Here is a 26,067-nt window from a genome sequence, read left to right as displayed (position 1 = left end):
CACACTTCCTCCCTCAGGTAAGCCAGAGGGGCCAGGGGCCCGCCTAAGGATGCCCCACGCCCATCAGGAAGGTGGGGAGGGGAAGGGCTGTCCCTGCAGTGATCTCAACAGGCCATGGGCTGGAAAAACCAACAGGTTGGGGATTTGAAAAACATGAACACAGCTGGGCACTGGTGTCTCACGCCTGCAATCCTAGTGACTCAGGAGGATTATGGTTTGAAGCCACCCTAGAAAAGTCAGTGAGCCTCAGCTCTAATGAACCATCAAAAAAAGCTAGAAGGCGCTGTTCCTGGACCATGGGTTGGGGGCAGGTGAGGTGGGGCTGCATGCATTGGTAGCCAGAAGCCTACAGGCATTTTTGAAAATGCATACCCAGCCTGGAGTTGATGTCACCCCCACCTGGCCTCTGCCTTTCTGATTAATGACCGGATTTTTTGTGTATTTATCCAGCTTCTATAAAACTCAGAGTCCCCTTCCTCAGATCTGACACTAGCCTGGTTCAGGTCACTGGCAATAAACTCCTTTATCTACTCTGTAAAAAGTGCTCTAGCTCTTTGCTGGTCTGCGCTGCCATAACAGGAAGGGAAGGATGGGAAAGACTGGAAGGAAAGGAAGGAAGACAAGCCCAGGCTGTTCTCTCAGACTCTGAGACAGGCACCGGCAGCAGCCTGTGCTCCCAATGTTCACAAGAATCAGTTGTGTGTGACTGGGAATATATTGACTACCCTTCAGGTGAAGATTATAAATGAAAGCATATCTTTCACTTTTTTGTGTGGTGCTACGGATTGAACCCAGGGCCTTGCACAAGCTAGATGAATACTGCCACTGAGCCCCACATCCCAACCCTGGCTGTTGGGATAATGCATGCGATACCCTACATGGTATATAAAACACATGGGAACATTTTGAAACACAGCTGCTTACCCTGTGTGGTGAGTTACGCTTGCGATCCTGGCACTCAGGAGGCAGGAAAAGCTCGAGTTCAAGGACAGCTTGGGCTAATGAGACCCTATCTTAAAACAAAAAAGAAACAGTGTTTTCTTAACACAAGAGCATTAGGAGAGGGGCTGGGAATATGGCCTAGTGGCAAGAGTGCTTGCCTCCTATACATGAAGCCCTAGGCTCGATTCCCCAGCACCACATATATAGAAAATGGCCAGAAGTGGTGCTGTGGCTCAAGTGGCAGAGTGCTAGCCTTGAGCAAAAAGGAAGCCAGGGACAGTGCTCAGGCCCTGAGTCCAAGACCCAGGACTGGCCCCAAAAAAAAGAACATTAGGAGATTACTACTTTGTGAAACAGACATGACTAGATACACAAAGGGACCTAAGAAAGGAAGAAAAGGAATGGAAAAGAAAACCTGGCCCAGGGCTGGGCATTGGTGGCTCACACAATTCTAGCTACGCAGGAGGCTGAGATCTGAGGATCAAAGTTCGAAGCCAGCCTGGGGAAGAAAGTCTGTGAGACTCTTATCTCCAGTAACTCAGAAGTGGAGCTGTGGTTCAAGTGGCAGAGCATTTGCCTTGAGGGAAAAGAAAGCTCAGGAACAGTGCCCAGGCCCTGAGTTCAAGCCCCAAGACCGACTGACAAAGAAAGAAACCTGGCCCAGGGGGAGAAAGCGCAGGTCCGTGCCACATGTCTGAGAAGGAGGAAGGGATAGGAAGTGAGCCTGGGGGCACTGGACTCAATCTAGGTGTGGCAGGAAGTAGAGGAAAGAAAGAGGAACCCATTTACTATAGGAGGGGTCACTTCAGAGTGAGGGGCTGTGGAGATCACCTGGGGCCCCTTCTTTAGCCACTCAATGCATGATGATTGCAGTGCTGTTGCTTAGCCAGGGGAGGCTGAGAGCAGGAGGATCAGAGTTCGAGGCCAGCCAGGGCAAAAACTTCCTGAGATTCCATTTCACCAACAAGAAGCTGGGCATGGTGGTGAGGGGGGCATCCGTGGGGGGATTATACTCCAGGCCAGCCAGGCTAAGAGTGAGACCCTATTTGAAAAATAACAAAAGCAGAAAGGGCTGAAGCGGGGGGGGGGGGGGGGAGTGCCTAGCAAGCATAAGGCCCTGAGTTCAAATCCTAGTGTTGCCAACAAATTACAATAAAAGAAATTCTGAAATGTGCCTTACTGAGAGCCATACATTGGCAAAAGCTCATCCCGTCCTCACCCCGGCCCCCACCTGGCTGTTAGCTCTCTCCACCACAGTTCAAGAGGCATGGCTGACCCCTAAGACGCTACAGTTTCAGAAAGAAAGCCCAGTAGAGCTTGCTTAGTATGGCGGAGATGTTGCATTCCATCCCCACCACCACACAAAAGTAACTCTGCCGGTGGAAGAGGGCATGGGGACAGAGAGGAGGCTCGCCATGAGCTGCATACTGGATAATGGAACAGCATGGAGGTTGCATCCCCGGTGTGTGAATGGACGGTGTGACGACAGGACACCCCTATTCTTAAGGGGTACACTGGGAAGTCATTAGGGATGAAGAACCTAGATGTCCTTAAATGGCCCAAGCTTCCACAAAAAAAGCACATACAGAGACATACTTTGTATAATCACACTCATGACCTCATCTATTACAGCTGATCTGTCACACTTTACCTGTCCCATCTACAAACCTTAGAAGTGTATATAATCAGAGAGGGCAACCCCCCATCCCTGCAAAATGTTTACAGTGGGTCAACTTCTCCTTTCATTTTTCTAAAAAACCTGGAAGCTAGGCACTGATGGCTCACACCTGTCATCCTAGCTATGAAAGATGATGAGATCTGAGGATCGTGGTTCAAAGCCAGTCTGGGGCAGGAAAGTCCGAGAGACTTTGATTGCCAGTTAACTAGCAAAAAGCTGGAAGTGGAGCTGTGGCTCAAGCAGTAAAGCACCTGCTTTAAGTGAAAAAGCAAAGGGGCCCAAGCCCTGAGTTCAATCCCCAGGGCACACATGCACGCGCACACACATGACAAACATGGAAAAGAAACATAGTTCAGACCAGTGCTGGGAAACCTTCAGTGATCCCGGCTCGCGGCCTCCCTGCTCCCCTCCCACCAGCTGGGCTCCTTTCCTCTGAACAAGGAAACAGCTTCAAAGCTGTCAGGACCATCACTAGCCAGGGAGAGAATAGTTCTCAAGGGCAGGAACGTCCAAGGGACTCTTACCTCCAATTAACCACCGGAAAACCAGAAATGGCTCTGTGGCTCTAAGTGGTAGAGCGCTAGCCATATGCAAAAAAAAAAAAAAAAAGCCCAGGGACAGCACCCAGGCCTGAAGTTCAAGCCCCATGACCCACAAAACAAACAAAAAGAACCATTTATTTAGCATGGAAATATGGAAATAAAAAGTTCTCTTCCTCTCTCCAAAAATGCCCCCAAAAGGCTACATGAAAGCCTGGGGGACAAAGGGCTCCCTGCCTTGCCCCCACCCCCGCTCCTCCCTCCTCCCCCCCACCCCCAGCAGAACCTGGGATTCCACGCTCTCCCAGAGCAGCCTGCTAGCTCTTTGCTGAGTAGCCTGGGAAACGTCCTCAGGCAAATCATGTTATGAAGAGCTGGACCTCAGGACCCCATCTGTCACCTGTCCGTGCCTGGGACCCCGGGGTCTCACCTCCAGGTTAACCAGGGTGCAATCCAAGGGGTTCTGGGATTGATGGGGGTCCAATCAGTCATGGAGCCAAATTGTCTATGGCTTTTATACTAACCAGGGGGCCTTTTGGTTCCCTTGGGTGAGAGCAAGGGAGCCACCACCCTGACAGGTCTCAGGGGAGCTGAGGGAAAGATGAAAACAATAAAGGCAGTGGAAAAGCCCCCCAACTGTCCTTATCTCTACTCATTCGGTCACCTTGTTAAGACACAGGGCTGGGGGCTGGGGATATAGCCTAGTGGCAAGAGTGCCTGCCTCGGACACACGAGGCCCTAGGTTCGATTCCCCAGCACCACATATACAGAAAACGGCCAGAAGCGGCGCTGTGGCTCAAGTGGCAGAGTGCTAGCCTTGAGCGGGAAGAAGCCAGGGACAGTGCTCAGGCCCTGAGTCCAAGGCTCAGGACTGGCCAAAAAAAAAAAAAAAAAGACACAGGGCTGGGAAAACACTTGCTCAGTGTAAAAGTGTGTTGTTAACATTCAGTAAATGAGTATTCATCCTCCCAGTCACAAGAGCTGAAAACAGCTGGCTGAAGAGATTGTCCCCTGTAGAGACATACTCACAGACCCACATTCTGGAACACAATCAAAGGAAAGGCTCTGTCTAGGAATAAGGGGGACCACACTGGCCCTGTGGGTCTGTATCCACCCTCGAACCGTGATGACCCTCACTGCTCCAATACAAGCAGTGATTCTAGGTGTCTGTTAAAGCTTAGTTTCACTTACTTTCCTAGGAAGATGTTCGTTTCTTTCCTTAGGACACAAATGATGGCAATGAATGAGGAGTGAGAAGGGAAATGTGCTGCGGCCCAAATCTGTGCACCTGCCCAGCCAGCAGCCAGCACGGGCACTAGGGGAGTCTGGGGACGAGCTGGACCACCGTTGGCTGGGTGTGCATGAAGTGCAAGGCTTAACTCCCACGTATCTAAGTGTGCTGCAGAAGACCCTGGAGAGCCCAAGCCCTCAGGCATGTCTGTGCCATCCTTACAGCTTGGAGAAGAGGTTCATGGAGTTTTCTGCTGGGGTTGGCTGTGAACTGCGATCTTCCCATCTCAGTCTCCCAAGTAGCTAGGATTACAGGCGTGAGCCACTGCCTCTCCCCACCTCCCTCATCAGCTTGGACTTTCTTAAAACGGAGAGGTCAGAACCACCAGCACAAGGTGAGCTGGAGAGGGCTTGGGCATGCTATGCAGGCTGCCCCAACCTGTCTCCCCCTTTTTGCAACTGAGGATCATGACACCCAGAGGAGTCGATAGGTTACTTTGAGTAGTTAAGGTCCTGGTTGCCCTCTCAAAATAAAATGACCATAGGGCAACTTAGTCAAGTCATTACCACATCCTGTTGATTCAGAGAGCCAAAGGAAAGCTCAATTCTCCAGGCATTGCGGTCCCCTGTGGCTCTGGGACGATACAACTCCACAGACAAGAATCAGCTTCACCCGTGGCATTAACCTGTGTTCCTCCTGGGTGAGGGCAGCCACAGGATGTCTGATTTAGAGAGCGCCTCACCCACATCCCTCCCTCCCTCCCTCCCTCCAACCAGCCACCCGCCCATCTGGGAAACATGCCCATGCTGGGATGACTCTTAAAAATATCCCAAAGAGGAATTTCTGAGGACTTGCGGATGCCACCAAAACATCAACGTTATTCTAGCCCTTGCCCCTACCTTGATATGTATGTATGTATGTGTATATATATACACACATACATACATATATATATATATATATCCCCCCCTTAAACCAGGTTCCTAGAGATAGAATGAAATGGGTTTACATCCATTTGGCGCTGGAAGCTTTCTCTCTGGAATGTCCCAGATAGATCATGCATGTGTGTGTGTGTGTGTGAGAGAGAGAGAGAGAGAGAGAGAGAGAGAGAGAGAGACAGACAGACAGACAGACAGACAGATTACTGGCACTGGGGCTTGAACTCAGGGTCTGGGTGCAGTTCCTTTGCTTGTTTTTTGTCCCACTCCCTCTAGGCTGATGCTCTACCATTTGAGCCACACCTCCACTTCCAGCTTTCTGCTGGTTCACTGGAGATACAAGAGTCTCATGGACTTTCCTCCAGAGCTGGTTTCAAACTGTTAACCTTAGCATCTTCAGTAGCTAGGATTACAGACTTGAGCCACCAGCACCCGGCTGTTTGTGGACACCTTTTGATTCACTGTGAAGTGTTGCAATAGGTTCTTCCTCGGGTTTGATGGAAAGAAAGAAAAAAAAAAAAACCCTCTGGGTTCAAGTTAGTGGTGGAATGTGTTCTTGGTGTGCACAAGTCAGTGGGGGTGTGTCCTTGGTGTGCAAAAGGCCTTAAGTTCCACAATTTAAAAAAAATCAATAAATGCACTCAAGCTGTAGGAGACCCTGCCTGTGGTCCTTGTTGGAAAGGCGGGACCTCTGGCCCACAGGAATTCACCACAGCAAGTGGGAGACAGAGTCGAGCCTTGGGGATCCCTCCTGGCCACTCATCCACACTCTAAAGGGCACTCAGCTCTTCCTGTTTCATTAAACACAAATCCCAACGTTGCCTTCCTAAGACATTTTCCTATGTAACTGAAGGCAAAATACATTAAATATTTGATCCTGTCTTACTATGATGAGAGCTAGCAGGCTCATAAATAATCCATTGACCTGGTTCACTTTTTTTCCTGGACAAAATTGATCATACAAATACATACACACGAGCATCTGTGAGTGTCCGCCTCTTAGAAATTCCTTAGCGCGCCCCCACTCAAGCAGGAAAAGACAAAGTTCCACATGCAAACACCACTGTGCCAACCGCAAGGTCTTTTAGGGCGCGCGCGGGCTCTGGAGAGCCGCTTCCAAACCCTCACGCGGAAGCCTCGCGTCAGTTCTGAACGGGCTGGCGAGGTATTTGTGACAATCCGAGCGCACGGAGTCTCGCCCATTTACCATCTCTCCAGAGAATCTGGGTATTTGTGTCAACCAGACATCTTCCCGCTTGCACTGCGCCTTTGCACGCGAAAGCCACTACTAAGTACAGAGCACACAACAAAACCTGGCTAGAAAGTAAAGCAACTTCTGCCCAAGTGCAGCACAGCACCTGGCTTGCTGCCTCTCTTTACTAGGTCCTCCCTCTGGAACCGGGGGCTCTGGCAAAGTCCTCCACCCTTACTCGCATGCAACAAGAGGAACCCTCCAAGCCCGCCGAGCCCGGGAGCGTCCCACGATCCCCATCCGCCGCCGCGGGGCTGCTGTGGCCCCGACTCTTGACGCGTAGCCCCGGGCGAGCGGGCGGGCGCAGGAGGCAGAGGCGGGAGTCGTCGCCAGCGCCCGGGACTTCAGCGACGGCTGCCCTGCAAGAGAGGAAGGGAGGGAGGAGGACGGGGATCTGCGAAGGAGCGTGGGTTGGAAGCGGGAAGGAGTCGGACCCACCTGCCGGCGGGGCGTGCGAGGCGCCCCGACCCTCGCGCCCTCGAGGCACCCGGGCGGGCGGCGCTGCGTGTGCGGAGCCGGCGCCCGCGCCGCGCGCACTATTTGTACTCTCGGCCCCTCACATGGTCTGATCTCCAGATAGCGCCGCCAAAGGCTCCGCAAGAATTTTTTGCGTCACTTGAGTCCAATAAACTTTTGTTTCTGTGCGACTGCAGCTCAGGGCGTTGCGTGGGACGGAGGGGGGGAGTGGGGGACACGCGTTACCCCGTGTGGTTGAAGCCCCCACCCCAGGGCGCGCGCGCGCAGGCACACGCGCGCGCACACACACACACACACACACACACACTCTGCAGCTGCAAACTGGCAGGACAGGGCAGGGCAGAGCGCTGGAGCCAACTTTTCTGTTCTTGAACCGGGGTGGGGCGGAATTCCCACCCCACCACCCCACCACTGAGCGCACCCCACATTGTGTTTAGGTTCTACTCAATCACCCCCCCCTTCCCCCGGGCGATCGCTTCTGGCCACTCCTGATCACTTCTGACCACCGACCCCCCCCCCCCTCCGCCCCTGGTGCTAACCCACCCCGCCTTCTTCGCCCCTTTGCTGGGTCCCCTGGGCGCGGGGCCTTCTTCCGGGTTCCGTGGCTCCACCACGGGGACCACTGAGCTCGGCCAGAGGGGCCGTGTCTCGTCTCCCCCTCCTCCCCCAGGCCTCCGGCCGCTGCACCGGGCGGCCGTGGGAGGATGCACGGAGGACGCTCTCGTTCTGTCGGGGGCTCCGGTGGAAGCGAGTTTAAACCGAGAGTCGCGCGCGGATCTGCGGCAGCGCCCGAGCCCGGGCGGCGCCCCAGCACCAGCGCCCGGGCTCCCATCGAGCCCATTGTTTCCAACCCGGTGCCCGCTGTTGTCTGGCTCCTTTCTTTGGACGCGTAAGAGTGAATTTAACGTTACTAAGTTGCGTTTTCACGAAACGCAGCCTTACAAAGGGAAGTGGAAAGGAAATTCGATGGAGTCCTGGCTTTAGGCGGTGCCTGCGGCCAGGGCCCGGGCGGAGCCGTCCGCTTCTCCCCGTAGGTGTCCGGGGAGAGGATGGGAACAGACTTGGAGCTTAGGAAGGGAGCCGCGAGGACCCGTCCTGCAGCCCCAGGGAAGCCAATGCCCTTTGGTAGCGGGAAGAACTGAAAGCTGCCGGCCGAGCGCCCCGACGGAGCTGACCGGGCCGCGCGCGCGGGGACCCAGCGTGGTGGTGGTGGGGGGGGGGGGGGGTGAAGGGAAGCGTCCGCAGGTGTGGGCGGTGCCCCGCGGGAGGGATCGGTGCGGGGGGTTGGCGCCACCTAGTCGCGAGGGCGGGAACTGCAAGAAGAGCCGGGCGCGACCCGGGAGCGCGCAGATGCCAGGAGAGCAAAGAGAGGCTGTGATCCCAGGCGGGCGTGGGCAATGCACGCTTGGACCAAAGCTCGGGGGACGGAGCCCTTGCCGGGGGGGGCGGGGGGGGGAGGGGGGAGGTCGGAGGTCGGACGAAGCCCTCTCTGGAAGGCTCCCTCTCCTATCAACACATCCTTCAGTGATTGTGTAAACCGAGGGCGGCACACATCCAAGGCAGTTTGGGGGAGGGGCATGGGCAGGAGAGAAGGCACCAACCTGGGCCTTTCTCTGCTCTTTGTCCTCCTGCGCAGCAGCCCAGCCCCTCCTGACACCGCCCTCCTGTATGGGCACTGTGCGTCTGGATGAGACCCCTCTCCTGGGGGGGGGGGCGGGGGGGGCTGGTGCATCTAATAACCCCAGCCCGCTGCCTTCCCTTTGGGACCTTTCTGCCAGATAGCTGCTAACAATGTTTCCCTCCGATTGTGGGAAAGGCCCCTCCCATTGTATCCTCTCCTGGCCCTCACCGGTCCCTCCCATGCGCCCTTCAGCTGGGACACCCAGGCCACCTTCTTTCCTTTTGCTCCCTGGCTGAGGGGCTCAGAAATCACATTAGCACCTCACGGATGCACCCTTCATTTCTTCCCTGCTGCCACCCTGACACGTGAGCACAAAACTGGTCCAGGTAGCCATCCTTTCCAAATATTACCCCTTCCTCCTTGCCCTCCCGTAGCACTGGGCTTCGCTGGTGCTTCAGATTCTCATGGCCAGAGTGCCCGGCCCAACCCCATCTTCCTCTCCCCAGCATGAGATCCGCTTTCCCAGGTCCATCCTGTCGCCTGATCCTGCTGCCCACCGAGCTTCCCTTGACTCTGGGTGGGTAGGTGGGTGGCTTTCGAAGTCTGCCCTGTGTCCATGCAGCCCCTTCCTGGCCTGAGTACAACTGTAGCTAAGCACCAAGGAGACAAGGAGGCAGCCAGGGAGGGAGAGGCAGGAGGAAAGCCATGTTTCCAGACAGGATATACAGCTGCGACAAAGCACCAGCAAGCAAGGGCTGTGGGTACCAAGGGAGAGGAGACAAGATGCAAGCCAGAAACCCAGTGAGGAAGGCTGGCGTGGCGGGCACTGCGAGGGCTTGTGGGGACGGTGATGGAGAGGTCAAAGGTGCTGATGGGCCTGGGGTGGTGGGAGGTTGGTGGGAGGAGGCGTGCAGGGGACCATGGTGAGGAGTGCTTCTGCTCCCCAGCTCCAGCACAGTAACGGCTGTGGCCTCAGGCCTGCGATGTGGCTGCAGAATCCGGTGAAATGTGTTTATGCTCCACCTCCACCCCCCATCCTGGCTTTCTTAAGTCTCAGGAACAGTGATGATCACAGACACTTGGCCAGGCTGAAGCCACTGGAGTGTGAGCCTCCCTCCCTGCAAGTCCTCTGCCCCATCTGTCCGCCCAGCCTCTGCCTTTTGCCCAGTGACCGAAGACCAAAGCCTCTGCTTTCTTGGGGTCTTTTCAGGCCTAGTAAGGGGCAGTGGCATCTCATCCCTCCCAGCCCCACTCCCCTAGACAAAGGAGGCTGTGGTCCCCACATGCAACCATGTTCACAGGCCTGGCAAGTCCTGATCTGCTGTCCTGGGAACCCTGGGCTCATCCCTACTGAGTTCCCCATAGCAGTGACCTCTGGCAGCTCCCCCTGATCCAGATAGACATGTAAAGGGATTCCAGGGAAGGGTCCCTGGAGAGTGCTGGCAGGATGGGTGGCCATGCTGGGGTGTGGGAAAGGAACACAAAGATCAGGATCAGCCCCAAGGAAGGCAGGAAACACTTGGTAGAGAAACTGTCTTGGTCAGCTTTGTTGAAGGGAAGGAGGAAGGAAGGGAGGGAGAGAGTGAGGAGGAGAGAGAAGGAGGAAGAAAAGATTTAAGAGACTCCATGAGTCCCATGAATCAGGTAATATCTCCAGAGGATGCCTGGGCCCAGCTTCACTTATACTGAAGGCAAGTCTCCTTCCTGAATGAGGCCAAATAACTCATCACCAGTGTCATTTTTTTTTTGTTTTTTGCCAGTCCTGGGGCTTGAACGCGGGGCCTGAGCACTGTCGCTGAGCCTCTTTTGCTCAAGGCTAGCACTCTACCACTGGAGCCACAGCACCATTTCTGGCTTTTTCTATATATGTGGTGCTGAGGAGCTTGTCCATCTGAGTCACTAGCCTGCTCTTCCCCTTAGGTCAGGCTGACTAGAAATAAAAAGGTTTGGACTTTTTTTTTTCTGATCCTGGGACTTGAACTCAGGGCCTGGGTTCTGTCCCTGAGCCTGTCTGTGCTTTAACCTAGAGCTCTACCACTTAAGCCACAGCACCACTTCTGGCCTTTTCTGCTTATGTGGTGCTGAGGAATAGAACCCAGGGCTTCCTGCATGCTAGACTAGCATTCTACCACTAAGCCACATTCTCAGTCCCTCTAGGCATAAAAGAAATGAATCATAGGAAAGTTGGCTATGTTGGGGGTGACTGCCAGCAGGAAGGGGAGGACCACGGAGGGGGAGAATATGGCTACAGTACTTTATATGAAACTTGCTGAGATTGGTTTAAGAAAGGGGAAAGGGATGAGAGATGGAGGACAGGAGTTTGGGTACCTTGTATGTATGCATGCATATGTCACAATGAAATCCTCCCCACTGTGCCACTAATACATGCTAAGAAGAAAAGGAGAAAGGGTTTTAGGCTGGGGATATGGCTCAGGTTGGAGAGTACCTGCTTCCTAGCAAGTCAAATCCCAGCATGAAAGAAAGAATGAAAGGGAAAAAAGGACAGAAGGAAGGAAGGAAGGAAGGGAAAAAGGAAGAATGAAAAGGTTTAGTAAAATGTGGTAGTGCACGCCTGTAATCCTGGGTACTCAGTGCTCCAGCAGTAAGACCCTGTCTCAAAAAAAGTAATAACAATAATAATTTAAAAAAACAAAAAAACAACAGGTCTGGAGGTGTGACTCAAGTCGTAGACTAAATTGCCTAGAGTTCAATCCCCAATACCACACATACACAAGAAGAAGCCAAACAAACAGAAACGAAGACAAGGAATTCAAGCGAGGAAGCAAAGCAGACCCTGGGCGCTCTTCTTCCCGCCTCCTCTTCTCTGTTGTATGATCCTCAGGGATGTTATTTTTATTCCACTCGCCTGTCCCAAGCCATGGAAGCCGACTTTGGAACTATGTATAAACTTTCAATTGATTATGCCTGTCAGCAGATTAGACACATTCAATCAGTCAGCCTCCCAATATTTACCGAAAGCCAGGCACAGAGGGCCCCCCAGGAGGAGTGGGGGAGCCAGAGTTCCTGCCCAGGGGGAGCTGGCAGGGTGTGCTCAAGACACATACTCATACCTAATTCCTGAGAGCCAGAGGGCTGTGAAGAAAATGGAGGCCTGTAACAAGAGGGGGAAGGGAGGGAGAGGCGGGGAGGGAGTGGCTACTGAGATCAGGTAATCAGGATGGTCAGATGCACATGGAGGAGAGCTTCCCCCTCACTCAACCCCTACTCCCCAATAAGGGCAACCTTAAGGGCTGTTTTGTCAAAAGGACTTGGGAAAGGAAACAAAAAGTCTGGCTAGTTGATGCCTAGTTTCCATCCCTGTGTACCACAGGCCCCAAGGAGCAAGAGACATTTTGCAATAAAAGTTCTGCACAAGTTGTCCTAAATGAGAAGGCTCATCAGGAGTCACTTTCAAATTTAAATGACTACCAGCTACAGCTGGCATCGTGCTCACCCCACCAGAGAACAGGAATTATGTGTGCTGCTGTGGCCGCCACGACCTGAGAGGACCATCCCGCTGTCTAGTTTGGCTTTGGGGCAGAGCCAGCAGGACTGGTGGTACATGTCTCAAGAGAAGGCTGGTTCACTCTTAACATCTGAGCCACACCTCCTCTTCCAACTTTTTGCTTTTTAGTTTCTCAGATTTGTCTGCTGGGGCTGGCTTTGAACCATAATCCTCAGATCTCAGTCTCCTGAGTAGCTAGAATGACAGGAGGGGCAGGGGGAGCCACCAGAACCTGGCTTGAAAAATGACTTCTACTGAGTGTTTTTAATGACCAAGATGATCTTTTTTATATATTGCTGGATTTGGTTTAGGACTTTTCCACCTCTGCTCCCCCCCTCCCCTTATGAGTTATTTCAGATTCTTTAGGTCATAAAAGGTTTTTTTTTTTTTTTTTTGCATTTCTTTCTAGGCTAACCAAGTTTATTTCATTAAAAAAAACTGAATCTCCTCTCCAGGTCTAGGGGCCCTGCATGGCTGAGGGTATTTGGGATGTGCGTGTTTACTGAGAGCCCTGATGCAGCTTCTCTACACCACAACCGGCAGCTCTGCCTCCAGAGACATTTCTCACATCAGTAGTGTGCGTCATGTGTGCCACCGCTCCGTCCAGGGGAGAAAAGGTCCTAACAGGTGTTCACATTTTCAGGAACCTTTTTTTTGTAGGTCGTATGGATTGAATTCAGAGCCTGGGCGCTGTCCCTGAGCTTTCTTTTCAAGGCTAGTGCTCTACCACTTCGAGCCATGCTCCACATTGGTTTTTTGGTGGTTCACTGGGGATGAGTCTCATGGACTTTCCTGCATGAGCTGGCTTCGAAGCTTGACCCTCAGATCTCAGCCTCCTGAGTAGCTAGGATTACAGGTGTGAGCTACTTGCTAGTTAATTGGAGAGAAGTCTCATAGACTCTTCTTATCCAGGCTGGCTTCAAACTTCAATCCTCAGATCTTAGCCTCCTGGGTTGTTAGGATTATGAGTGTGAGCCACCAGTGCCTGGCTTGCTTAAAAACTATTATTTTCTGCTTATTTTATTTTTGTCGAGTCTTGAGCTTGGGTGCTGTTCTTGAGTTTCTATGCTGAGTGTAGCACTCTACCACTTTTTGTTTGCTTTTTATTTTTTTGCCAGTCCTGGGGCTTGAACTCAGGGCCTGAGCACTGTCCCTTGGCTTCTTTTTGCTCAAGGCTAGCACTCTGCCACTTGAGACACAGCGCCACTTCCGGCTTTTTTTTTATATACGTGGTGTTTGAGGAATTGAACCCAGGACTTCATGTATACAAGGCGAGCACTTTACCACTAGGCCATATTCCCAGCCCCTCTACCACTTTTTGACCTACACTTCAGCTCCATTTCCATCTCTTTGTAGATAATTGGAGATAAGAGCCATGGGTTTTTCATGTCCAGGCTGGCTTTGAACTGTGATCCTCAGATCTCAGCCTCCTGAGTAGCTAGGATTTCAGGTGTGAGCCACCAATGCCCAGCTTCTGCTTATTTTTTAGGTAGTTAATCTAGAAAGTTTTATATTAGACAAACTATTATGTAATAATATAACTAAAATGTACTTATCTTCTTCCTGAATGACACAGGGACAACAGGATGATAATTCAAATCATCTAATTATCAGGTACTCTTGTATTTTAGTAATTTTTTTTTGTACTCTGCAAGGCTGTTACCCATTTACATCATCCACATACTCATCCCGCTCTTTGCTGTGTTGATGCATTTCAAACCCTCCATATTGGATCACTTTTTTTGTTGGGGCAAACTCAATCCTTTTTTCTGAAAATACCTTTTGTTTTATTCTTGTCCTTGAAAAGTGGTTTTGTTAAGCTTTCTTTTTTTGAACTCAGGGCTCATGCTGTTTGCTTTCTAGATTGGTACTCTTATCATTTGCAACTCCACCCGGCTTTTTGCTGGTTGCTTTGGAGATTATGGAGTCTGCCCGTTCTGCCTTCCAACTGTGATCCTCTGGATACTAGCCTCCTGAGAAGCTAGAATACAGGCGTGAGCCCCAGGAGCCGGCTGATTTCTCATAGCATGTTGAAGATATATTTCATTGTCTTCTGGTATGTATAGTTACTGGTGGAAAGTTAGCTGTCAATCAATTTGTCTTCACTTTGGGAGTAATTGGTCTTTTGTTCTGGATGCATTTATGATCTGTGGTTTTCACCATAATTTGTCTAGAAATGGACTTATCCTGCTTAGAATAAGATTACTTAATACTATAACCACTTTGATGAAAGCTTGCGCCTTCACCTTGGAAAGTGCCATGAGAGGATATGCCTTGCTAGGACTGGGGAGATTCTTTGGGAGTCGGGGGGGGGGGGCAAGGGCACTGATGGAAATGCTCATCAGGAGCTCTGCTTATTTGTGGTCAATGAGCTGGAAACCAGTTTCAGTGGAATCCATGCTCTCCAAGCCTATCTTCAGGGGAGACCCAACAGAACCTCACCTACCTCACCTGTGCGGACCTGGGGTCTGGGAGGAAGAATCTGGTGGAATGTCAGGGCCCAGTCCCTCTGAGATTTGGTGCCTGAAGGTCCTTGGCAGAAGCCAGTGGGGACCAGTGTAGGTTGGGAAGGATTAGATGCCCTGCAGAGGAGCTAAAACAGGGAATCCCTGAACCCCCTTGGCTACCCAGCCACTGAGTGGCTCCATCTGTTGTAAACACTTCCCAGACAGATCAAATAAGCCAACATCTTCTCATTTAGCAAAGTGTTTTATTCAAAAGCTTCTCAGCACCATCTAGTTGTCAGAAAGAATGAGTATCACCTTTTCCTGCACACCCAACCCCAATGCAGAGGCAGAGGTTAAGCCACTTGGCGAGAGCCCCATGATTATAACTGAGACTGTGATAAGGTTTTGGTTTTCTCTCACCCACTTTCTCTAAGCCTCTATTTAACCTGCAAGCAAAGCTGCACCCCACAGTTCAGAGCAACAGGAAGGAATCATGTCAGACCTGATCAACCTCCCATTCTTGGGTTAGCAGAGAGGCACATGAAATTACCTTGAAAAAAACTGAATGTAGTGACTGCCATCTAGGAAGGACAGCGATCTGTGAGGAAGCATGCAGTTTTTGAGAGCTAAATCTTAGCCAACCCTCTCCCACGCTACTCTAGTAACAAAGAGCATGAAGTCCATTTTCTCTCATACTCCTCAGTTGCTCATATTTTTATGTCTTACTACAACAGACACTGAAGACCTTTTGACAGTTAGAACAAACAATTACATCTGATTAAAACGCTAAGAGATCCTGAGCTGTTGGAGATGAGTAGATAATGACCTGACCTTTCCCTTGTTTTCCTTTATGAATATTTTGTGTTTCACCGTAAAGCACTCTTCCCCGAAGAGGTTTCTGGAGGAGCCTGGAAATCCAAGAGTCTGACTGTGTTTTGTGGGAACACACTGCCACCCATGAAACTTTGGCTTCAGTCCCTGGATCTGTCCTCAGCAGCTACGTCAGGTCCCAGGGGAGGAGGGAAGTGCCGGAGGCATTATCACTCCGCCAAAGCCCCCATTGGGTCCCATGCTGGCAAGACAATGGGCTCCTGTTCCAACACAGCTAGCACGTCTTCAGGGACGTGCTTCCTGTCCACCACCACCTCGTAGACAAACTCAGAGAACCACTCATCGGTCATGCACAGGTAACCTGGAGAAGAGAACAGAGGCCTCGTGAGTCCGGGGAGCGGGGCGTCCTTGGTGAGTGCATCTGCACATGTTTTCCAGCCTCCCACCTATGAAGCCACTTCATCCAAAGCTTCCAGGCAGTTCTGTGAAGCATGGCATAGACATAGCTCTACTTTTAGCAACTAGGCTCAGAATACTAAGTGGTGTGCTCAGGTCATCCAGAGCAAGTTCACAGCAGACATGTGGCTTGTTCACACAACCACCCTTGAGGGATAACAGGCATGTGTGCTGGCTCCTGTCACTCTGCCCACCCCAGGCATCACAGGTGCTCTCTCTTCCTCTGTTATACTCCCACGGCAACCAACGAAGCGGGAACCATGCCACCTTCCTGGGTGGCCACGCCCTTGCAGACCCTGCTATGTGGGTCAGCGGTCAGCCAGCCCTAACGTCCCTGGGAGGCAGAGACCGCTTTTCTCCCATCCTTTTCAGGAAGGCTGTAGGATGTAGGGACTCCTCCGGTGGAGAAACTGTGCCATGTGTTACACACTTAGCCATTCTTCTCTGAAAGGGTTTGTGTAAACCAGAGTCTGAGCTGTGCATTTCCAACTGCTACAGACCAAGGGAAAGGGAGAAGACGCTTATGTGTTTCACAAGAAGGCCTGGGCCTGCCCTCCCACACCACAGCACACACCCCACTCTTCCTCAAGACCCCTTCACGCTCTTAAGATTATTTAAGACCCAAGCTTCCTTATGTGTATTACAACTACTGATATATATCATATTAGATGTAAAGGGTTGCCAGGTGCTGTTGGAAAGCCAGCCCAGGCAGGGAAGTCCACAAGGCTCTTAGCTCCAGTTAACTACTAAAAAAAGCTGGAAACTGAGCCATTACTAAAGCATTAAGAGTACTAGCATTGAGCAAAAAAGAGCTAAGAGTTCAGGGGCAGTGCCTGGGGCCCAGGTTCAAACCTCAAGACTAGCACAGGGAGGAAAAAAAAAAAATAAGAAATTAAGGGTTAAAAGTTTAAGGGCTGGGAACATGGCTGGAGTGGTAAAAGTGCTTGCCCAGTAAAGCACATGGTCCAAAGTTCAACCCTGGTACTGTCCCCAACTCCAAGTTAAAAATCAACTTGCTTTAGAATAAGAAGTATTAATACAAATAGTATTATGTATATGTATGTGTGTACATGGGTCCAGAGACTTGAACTCAGTTCCCTGGGTGCTGTTTCTGAGCTCTTTTTGCTCAAGGATGGCATTCTAACCACTTGAGCCACAGCTCTACTTCTGGCTTTTGGTGGGTGGTTAATTGGAGAGAAGAGCCACAGACTTTCCCGCCCAGGCTGGCTTTGAACCATGATCCTCAGATCTCACCCTCCTAAATAGCTAGGATTACAGGCATGAGCCACTGGCATCCAACCCACAAGTAGTAAGTATGTTTTTAGGTGGGGGGGGGGGGAATTACACTGCCTTTAAAAAATAAAAACCTGTTGTTTTGCTGATGCAGACAAGGAACATCTGTTCGCACAGGTATGTTGTGAGTGAAGGGCAAACCCTGTGCATCCTCTAGAAAGGTACCAGGGATCCACAGTGGTCCTCAGCCCACACTTGAGAAACTGCTACCATTAAGACTGATTTAAAAAATTAAAAGGCAACATGGTGGTAGGTCTACATTTGTAAGCCACATGGCATGACATGATGTAATTTAACATGAAGACAGAACTGCTTCGAGGGGGCCATCTATGCTTAACCTTTTTGCCTCTGACAGCTCATCTTAACGACAGCACATTTGCTTTCATGACAAAATGCCGTGACAGAAACTCAAGGGGGACCAGGCACACAGCTCAGCGGTGGGCGCCTGCCCTGCATGCGCAGGAGACCTGAGTCCCACCTCAGTACCACAGGGGTGAGCAGTGTCAGAGGGCTCTGATCACATTTGTCGCCTCCTGTGCCAGTGCTCTTCTCAAAGGTGGACTCAGGAAGGAGAGAATAGGGCAGGGTTGTCCCGGGCTTTGCTTGGGTCAGTAACTTAAGAAAGGACCTCAATGTCACCTATACCAGTGCTACAGTTCTGCAGTTCTAGCCACCAAAGCGTTGTCATCTGCAGGGCTAACCAGTATAATCAGTATCACTTCTTGCTGTACTTTTTCAAAAGGAGCCCAAACTGTTCCTCCTCAAACTGAGTTTCAGTCCTCACAGAGCAGTGGTGAATGCATCCCAGAGCAGCTCTGGGCAGGGAGTGGACAGAGGCAGACTCATGTAATAAAGTGCTGGGTCCTTGTAACAATACTATCACCATGCAATCAAATGAGTCTTCAGAAAGGGCTCAGAGAAAATGGACAATAAATATATCTACACTATCTTGTTCCAAAGCAGATCAGATTAAGTCCTCACAAATTAAATCTCCTATCAATTGTAATCCACCCTTTCCATGTCCCTGCCAAGAGGACCTGCCTTGATTAGTGTCTCTCTTCAGGATATGAGTTCTTTGGGGCTCACAAAAACCTCACAATCTAGGTGGCTGCCAAGTAATTGCACCCCAAGCAGATAATGGACTGTGGCTCTGTAAGTGTTGACATGGTGTCTGGGAGTTTGACTGGGAAGATTGGGATCAGCGTGTCTGAAACTCAGGAGGGCAGTGGAGGAGGGCCAGGGCGCCCATTGTGGTTAGAGGAAGAAGGCTGCAACTCCCAAACCCTAAGCTCTCTGGCCACTAGAGACAAGCCAGAAAGAAAAGAAAGAAAAATGGCATCTCAAGATTAAGATTTAGGGAAATGTTTAAACAGGTGATTGAAAAGTCAAATTTAGAAAACAAAAGTGAAGCCAGGCACTGGTGGCTCATGCCTATAATCCTAACTACTCAGGAAGCTGAGATCTCTAAGTCAGGGTCCAAAGCTAGCAGTGACAGGAAAGCCAATGAAACACTTATCTTCAATTAACTGCCAGAAAAAGCAGAAGTAGAGCTGTGGCTCAAGTGGAAGAGTGCTAGCTTTGAGCAAAAAAAGCTCAGGGACAGCATCCAGGCCCTCAGTTCAAGCCCAGGTCTGGCACCAAAAGAAAAAAGAAAAAAAATGCAAAACTAAATTTTACTTAAACTTAATGTATTATTTATATACTGAGGAAAATAATAGGTGGTGAGCAGTCCCTCAAGGGAACTGGCAATGTTTCTGGTTGTTGCTTTTTTTCTGTCGGTCATAGGGCTTGAACTCAGGGCCTAGGCGCTGTCCCTGAGCTCTAATGCTTAAGGCTAGTGCTCTACCACTTTGAGCCACAGTGCCACTTCCAGTTTTTGAGTGGTTAATTGGAGATAAGAGTCTCATGGTGACTTTTCTGCCAGGGCTGGCTTTGAACAGCAATCCTCAGATCTCAGCCTCCTTGAGTAGCTGGGATTACAGGCATGAGCCACCGGCGCCTGGCAGTTTCTGTATTAAGAGAAAGTAGCAGAAGCTGCCTGTGCCGAGAGGAAAGTGTCTGTGGATACAGTTGTGGACTGGTGAGGCAGGACCACTCAGACAGAAGAGCTCCCAGTGGCTACTTAATTTAAGGGGAGGAAGAGCTTCCCTGGGTTTACTGAAAATTTGCCAGACATCTGAGATTTAAACCTCTCTCTCAGCCTATGGTGACACAATGTTATCATTTATGAACTAGAAACAGTTTATAGTTTTTTATAAGGTATTTCGTCTCACTAATGATTTGTGGGCAATCACTTTATTTTCAAAACTGTATGACAAAAATATTGTCAAGTTGAGCATGATGGTATCCCAGCATTCAGGAAGCTCAGGATGGAGGGTTGTGAGCTGGAGGACAGCCTGGGCTACATGTAGCAAGCCTTGCCTCAGAAAAGAAAAGATCAGGTTGCCTCTCCTGTCTGGTCAATCTGTCTAAGCAGTTCAGACCTCATTAGGACACCACCAATCTTTCACATAACTCAGGGGGGCAGAAAGGCTCCCAGAAAGAAAAGCAAAATCTCAGTTGTCTCATGTTCCAAACTTTTCTGTACACAGAAAACATCTCTCAAAGAACATGAGTCAGTGACTTAAGACAAAGCTGCAAAGAATATGTAGCAATTTGCAAAAGTGTAGCTGATGGTTCATGCCTGTAATCCTAGCTACTCAGGAGGCTGAGATCTGAGGGCTGAGGTTTGAAGATAGCCTCAATAGAAAAATCTGAGACTTAAGGTGGTGGAGTGACAAGAGAGCAAAAAAAGCTAAGGGACAGCAGCACTTAAGTTCTGACTTCAAGCACCAATACCAGCGTGTGCTCTCTCTCTCTCTCATTACAATGGATACAAATGCAGGTGCACATGAAAAAGAACTAAAAGCAATCGCAAAATGGTAATTTTATGCTTTGAAGTACATGTTTTTCTCCCCCAAATTTCTGAGATGTTACAGTGCTTTTTGAGTACATACTAATTACCCTAATAAAAGTATCCAAATAATTCATGTTTGTTATAAAGTGTTTTCGAAACATGGTAAGAGGAGAAAAAGATAATTATAAATTAAAATTATCTATAATCCAACATTGGGATAATCCCTGTTTCAACTTTACATATATGCTTTGCAAAGTTGTACATGTAGATTCTGTAGGTTAAAAAAAAAAAACCACAACAGCCAAGTGCCAGTGGTTCATGCCTGTAATCCTAGCTACTCAAGAGGCTGAGATCTGAGGATCACGGTTCAAAGCTAGCCCCAGCAAAAAAGTCCATGAGACTCTTATCTCCAATTAACCACCAGAAAACCAGAAGTGGCGCTGTGGCTCAGGTGGCAGAGGGCTAGCCTTGAACTGAAGAGCTCAGCGGCAGCGCCCAGAGTTCAAGCCCCATGACCAAAAAAACCCCACCAAACCCCCAAAACCAACAAAACAATATACCCCACACACTTTTATCACTAAGTACCACACATGGTGCTTTTCCAATTACTCTTTCCATTTTGCTTAAAAAAAAAAATAGATGAAAGGCATAGCATGGGTTAAGTGGGAGGGCATAAGCCATGAGCAAGAAAGTCAAACAGTGTGAGGGCCTGAGTTCAATCCAGTACCAGCATGCACACACGCGCGTGCGCACACACACACACAAACACTTATCACTATCAAGCATGAGGCTGTGAGTTCAACCCCCAGAATCCCTAAGGGGGGAGGAGGGAGACAAGCAACAGTGGGAGGGTGAGCAAGGTGTGTGACTATCTCATCCGTGGGCACTCTGTTAGGTAAACACAGGAACCTTTCCAGCTGAGCTGATCCTATCTTATGACACCTGTTAATTTTCATATTGGCATGGAGTGTGTGTAAAGAACATTTCATGTGACAGACTTCCAAACACTCTGACTCCTGGGCTCATCCACTGTATTCTTATGTATTTATAATAAGCATTAGTGTAAGACAACTCAGTCACGCAGTATATTAGAAGGTGGTAAGTGATCCTGGAGGGAAGGACAAGAGCACGGTTACCAGTGCTGTGGATGATATTCAGGGTTAAACGCAGTGACCCTGAGCTCTTCACTGAGAAGATGACACTGGAGCAAAGCATTCGGGACAGAAAGAGCAGTAGACCTTGCAGATTTTGAACTTCAAGGAGGCTTATAGCTTTATAGATTTAAAAACCAAACAGACCAATTAAAATAATCAAGTTCATGCAATAAGTACAGAATCAAGAATCAGGAGAACCTCAGCATGACACAAGTAGAAGTAGTCAATATATGCAATAGTGTTAATAATAGTCTCTACCCACACACACATTAAGGCTATACCCAAACTCAGGATAACAAGCTTACTACACACCATGCAACTCTTTGTGCTCTGGTTATACCATCACATTCAGCTTCTTTAGCTGAGATGGAGTCTCGTGAATTTTTTTGGCCCACTCTGTAGAATTTCAAGTGCTTGATTTACAAGTGTGAGTCATCAGCACCTGGCTTAATTTCCTTATTTTTTTATTTTTATTTTTTTTGCCAGTCCTGGGCCTTGGGCTCAGGGTCTGAGCACTGTCCCTGGCTTCTTTTTGCTCAAGGCTAGCACTCTGCCACTTGAGCCACAGCGCCACTTCTGGTCATTTTCTATATATGTGGTGCTGGGGAATTGAACCCAGGGCCTCATGTATATGAGGCAAGCACTCTTGCCACTAGGCCATATTCCCAGCCCTTAATTTCCTTATTACTACTTGGTATATATGCATATATATATACATGTACATATATGTATATATATACACGCATATATATGCATCTATATACATTTACCAACTTTCTTTTGTAAAGAATTTAAGATCTCTGCCCATTTTTTTACTTGGAGTGTTTGACTTTTTTTTATAGTGATTAGAAATACATTATATTTATATTGGTTGAAAGTTTTTTGTGTATTTTGCAATTTGTCTTGCATTTTCTAACATACTAAAAAAGAATTTTTTTTTTTTTTGCCAGTCCTGGGGCTTGAACTCAGGGCCTAGGCTCTATCCCTGAGCCTCTCTGTGTTCAAGGCTAGCACTGTACCACTTGAGCCACAGCGCCCCTTCTGGCCTTTTCTGTTTATGTGGTACTAAGGAATCAAACCCAGGGCTTCATGCACGCTAGGCAAGCACTCTACAATGAAGTCACATTTCCAGCCCTTTTTTGTTTGTTTTTATCAATCTGATTTATCAATCTTTTCCTTTCTAATTTCTAATTTTGATTTTGTACTGAAAATTTTCTTTATTAAGTGGAACAACAAAAAAGCAGGGCAAGTGGTAAGAAAACATGAGAAACATAACCTAATGACAAACCCTACAGGCTCAGATGAATGCTCGACTATGAGTAGAGATGATTTCAATACAGCAGAAGTCAGGAACCCAGTTTCTGCAGTGTCTATGAGCTATTTTGTCTCTTAAAATCGGAGGTGCTATGTGCTCTTAGTCCTGTATTTAGAAGACTGGGTAACAGGATGGGCTAGATGTTTAAAAAAAAAAATAGTCCGAGAAAGAAAACTAAAACAAACACTTGTAATTGTGACTTCCATTTCGACAGTGATCTGAGATGAGGCTGCTCCCCACTCCAGAGTAAATAGAAACGTCTGGCTGCAGAGTAAGGGCATTTATGTTCCTGAACTTTTGCTGATAAAAGAAGAGATACTCAGAGAGCCGGATATTACTGGTGGCCTCCCAGAAACAAAGGCTACAGAAGGTACTGTCTCCCTGGTAAAGACACCAGGGAAAATGGGACATGATGGAATGGAAAATTTGGTACAGAAGAGGGGTTGTTTAGGGGTGTGTGTACACACACACACACGCCAGTCCTGGGGCCTGGGCACTGTCCCTGAGGTTCTTTTGTTCAAGGCTAGAACTCTACCACTTGAGCCACAGCGCCACTTCTGGGTTTTTCTGTTTATGTGGTTCTGAGGAATCGAACCCTGGGCTTCATGCATGCTAGGCAAGCAGTCTACCACTAGGCCACCTTCCCAGCCCTTGTTTTTTTCTTTAGGCCATCAAATCACAACTAAGTTCAGTGAGCAGAAGTGTGTCCATCCTGAGAAAGTGCCTGCACGAAGGAGCCCTTGAAGACACCTGCTGAGATGTCGGTTGGAGGTCTTTTTGCCATGATGAAGCATGCAAGCCAGGCAAGCCTGGAGCATGACTGCACAACTGGACCAGCATGTGCCATAGGAGGAGGGTCTATTTTCCCAAGCCACCTAGTGATTTCCCTTGACCCCAAACCATCACAACTCCTATTCTCTTTAGGCCTCCGTGAATGGCAGACCACATTATTTCTTGGCCTCACTCCTCTGACTTGTCCAAGACACCCTCCACATGCCAAGAGTTGCCCTTCCCAGCTACCATTTTTCCTAGCTGGCCTCTTCTTCTCCTCTTCAAAAAAACCACAGCGCTGACAGGAAGCACCAAAGCTGACTCACCCTGTAGAAGGGTGAGGTGACCTCCCAGTCACTCGCCATCTGCCTGCTCGTCATCCCCTGGGTATTCTGTACTCACTGCTGGGTTATGTTTCACACATTTGATGGAGATTTGCAGCCTCAATGTCCCAGCTTCAACTTCCCGCCCCCACTCTACCAACCACTTAAAGGAGCTGAGTACTAAATGCTGCTGAAGTGACACAACAGGACTGTTGGGGTCCCTAGCCCTTCCTAACTTCCCCTAGACCAGAAATCCAAGCTGAAGCCTTTTCCCTTGACACCACTTCTGCCTACTCTGCCACTAGACGCCCCTGGTTCCCCACATTCTCCCTGCCACTGCGGAGACCTCTGGCTTCTGAGGAGCTTCCTCTACCCTCACCCTTCTTAGATCTTTCTTCTTAGCTATCTGCCTTCCTTCTTGGAGAAATCATCCCTTCTTTGCTTTTCTCGGTCTATTTATCCTTTATCTTACAGTCTGAGGAGCACACCATGAATGCCACTTCTGCCACATAACGGCCCTCTTCAAATCCCTTCCTGTGTCCCAGAAGATGAAATGTAAATTCCTATGAGGGTCAGAGACACTCCTTCCACCACGGCCTGTGCATGGTTCCCTGCATGCCATCAATAAATGTGAGCTGATAGGACTGCTAATGGTTTCTGCTCAGCACCGGGTTTATTTGCCTCCACTGCTTTCTCTCACGAAACTGAGCCCACACTATGTGGTAGGTATCCATCAGTAGCTGTGGTGCAACACAATGGTCATAGACAGGTCTGAATTCTTAAGAGAGCTGAGTTTGGAACAATGGGGCAAGTGAGACAGCCCTCCTGGGGGGGGGGGGGGAGGTCCAGTGTTTGTATCCTCTTGCCTTTGTTAGCCTAGAGCACAAGCAACAGAAACAAGGACAGCTGGTATTTTGAGTACTTCTTATGTGTCCAGCAGATACAATCATTATGTCTGTTATAAGTAAAAAAATTAGGCTCAGATCAATAAAAGAGCACAGCCAAGGTGAGAAAGCAGGAGAGCTTCCCAGGCAGTTGGCTCCAGATTCCATGCTTAACCCTATCTTTCTTTTTCTTTTTTTAAAATTAAATTTTATTGATAAGATGATATGCAGAGAGGGTATAGTTATATAATAAGGTAGTGAGTACATTTCTTGTCATATTTGTTACACCCTCCTTCATTTTTCTTTCCCTTCCCCAGTTCAGATAAGCATATATACAATATCCAGTATACCAGAATCATATACAGTGACCACAGGGGGTACGTCAAAGGAAATTCACCTAGTACATTAAACATTGACAACAGTAAAATCCTCCTGTTTCCATCTCTTGGAGTTCATTTTGCTTAGCCTCATCTTAGATAATCATATGTATGTAGCTGTTGAGGCCTTTTTATGTTTATTTAGTACTTGTTTGGTTTTAGAGAGATGATCTAAAGTCGCTGACCAAAATATGTAGAAATACCATTTGAAAAGAAGTTTGTTGCTTTACAGACATGATCTCTACTGTTCTCTACTGTTTAACCCTATCTTTCTTAAACCAATGCAAATATTCCCTGGAGGCAATCTGGTAAAAACACAAAAAGCAAAGAACAAAATAAAACACGGATTCTTTTGTAGGAGAAAAGCACACAAAATGATCAGACACGAGGGAGGGAAGGCCTGAGGTATTGGTCACCAGCATTGCACATGCCCAGCATGCACAAGGCCTGGAGCGCCATCTCCAATTCCACAATCAAACGAACAATACCATCTCCCTGAAGCTGATGCCTGACTACCAAGCAATCCCAATACTGAGTCCCCATCCTCACGATGGTGGCCCTCTCCAGTCATACCCTAAGGAAGTCCTACTGAGCTAGACACCATGTGCCTCCTCTGTTCCACTCTCATGTCCTATTTTCTGTGGGCTATTTGGCTAATGAAAATGGACAATGAAAAGTCCTTCTAGAGAAGAATTCAGATATCTAGAGTCACACTGTCCCCAAGCCTGGAGAGACATGAAAACTCTCTGGGGTAATGTAACAAGTTTGTATCTTACTCTCTTCCCGGAAATCTCTGCCTATAGGCTCAATTATGTTGCCTGTAAATTACATTTTTTGAGCTAGACATCCAGAAATAAACCTTAAACAAATCCACAGGTAACTGTCCTTTGTAAGTCACTTATGTTTTTAGGGAAGCTGTGAGATCTTAATTCCAGCCCTGTCCCCAATCCTGCCCAAGTCAAGGAAGTGAAAACCTCTCAGTAAGTTTCCATTTTTTCACACCAGCACAGGTATAGCACTGTTCATAAATGGTGCTCTGTATTTTAAAGCTGAGGGGAGAAATAAATGCACCCTGCACACGTTAGCAAACTGCATTCTTACAATGTGAGATGCTATATAACAGAACATCCTGAGCAC

At 48.9% G+C, this 26,067-nt stretch overlaps 1 protein-coding gene across 1 annotated transcript in view; it reads right to left on the bottom strand.

Annotated features, from left to right (window-relative positions):
• Positions 1-14,876: 14,876 nt before the first annotated feature.
• Positions 14,877-26,067, bottom strand: part of Blmh (bleomycin hydrolase) — a 46,528-nt gene continuing 35,337 nt past the window's right edge. The window contains exon 12 of the mRNA XM_048365546.1: positions 14,877-15,822. Coding sequence (XP_048221503.1) covers positions 15,671-15,822 — 152 coding nt within the window. The 3' untranslated portion in view covers positions 14,877-15,670. The remainder of the gene's footprint in view (positions 15,823-26,067) is intronic.

The sequence above is a fragment of the Perognathus longimembris genome, chromosome 17 (genome assembly GCF_023159225.1).
Source record: "Perognathus longimembris pacificus isolate PPM17 chromosome 17, ASM2315922v1, whole genome shotgun sequence".
In the NCBI taxonomy this organism is placed as follows: Eukaryota; Metazoa; Chordata; class Mammalia; order Rodentia; family Heteromyidae; genus Perognathus; species Perognathus longimembris.
Note: the sequence above shows the minus strand (reverse complement) of the source record. Positions and strands in the feature narration are given on the sequence as shown.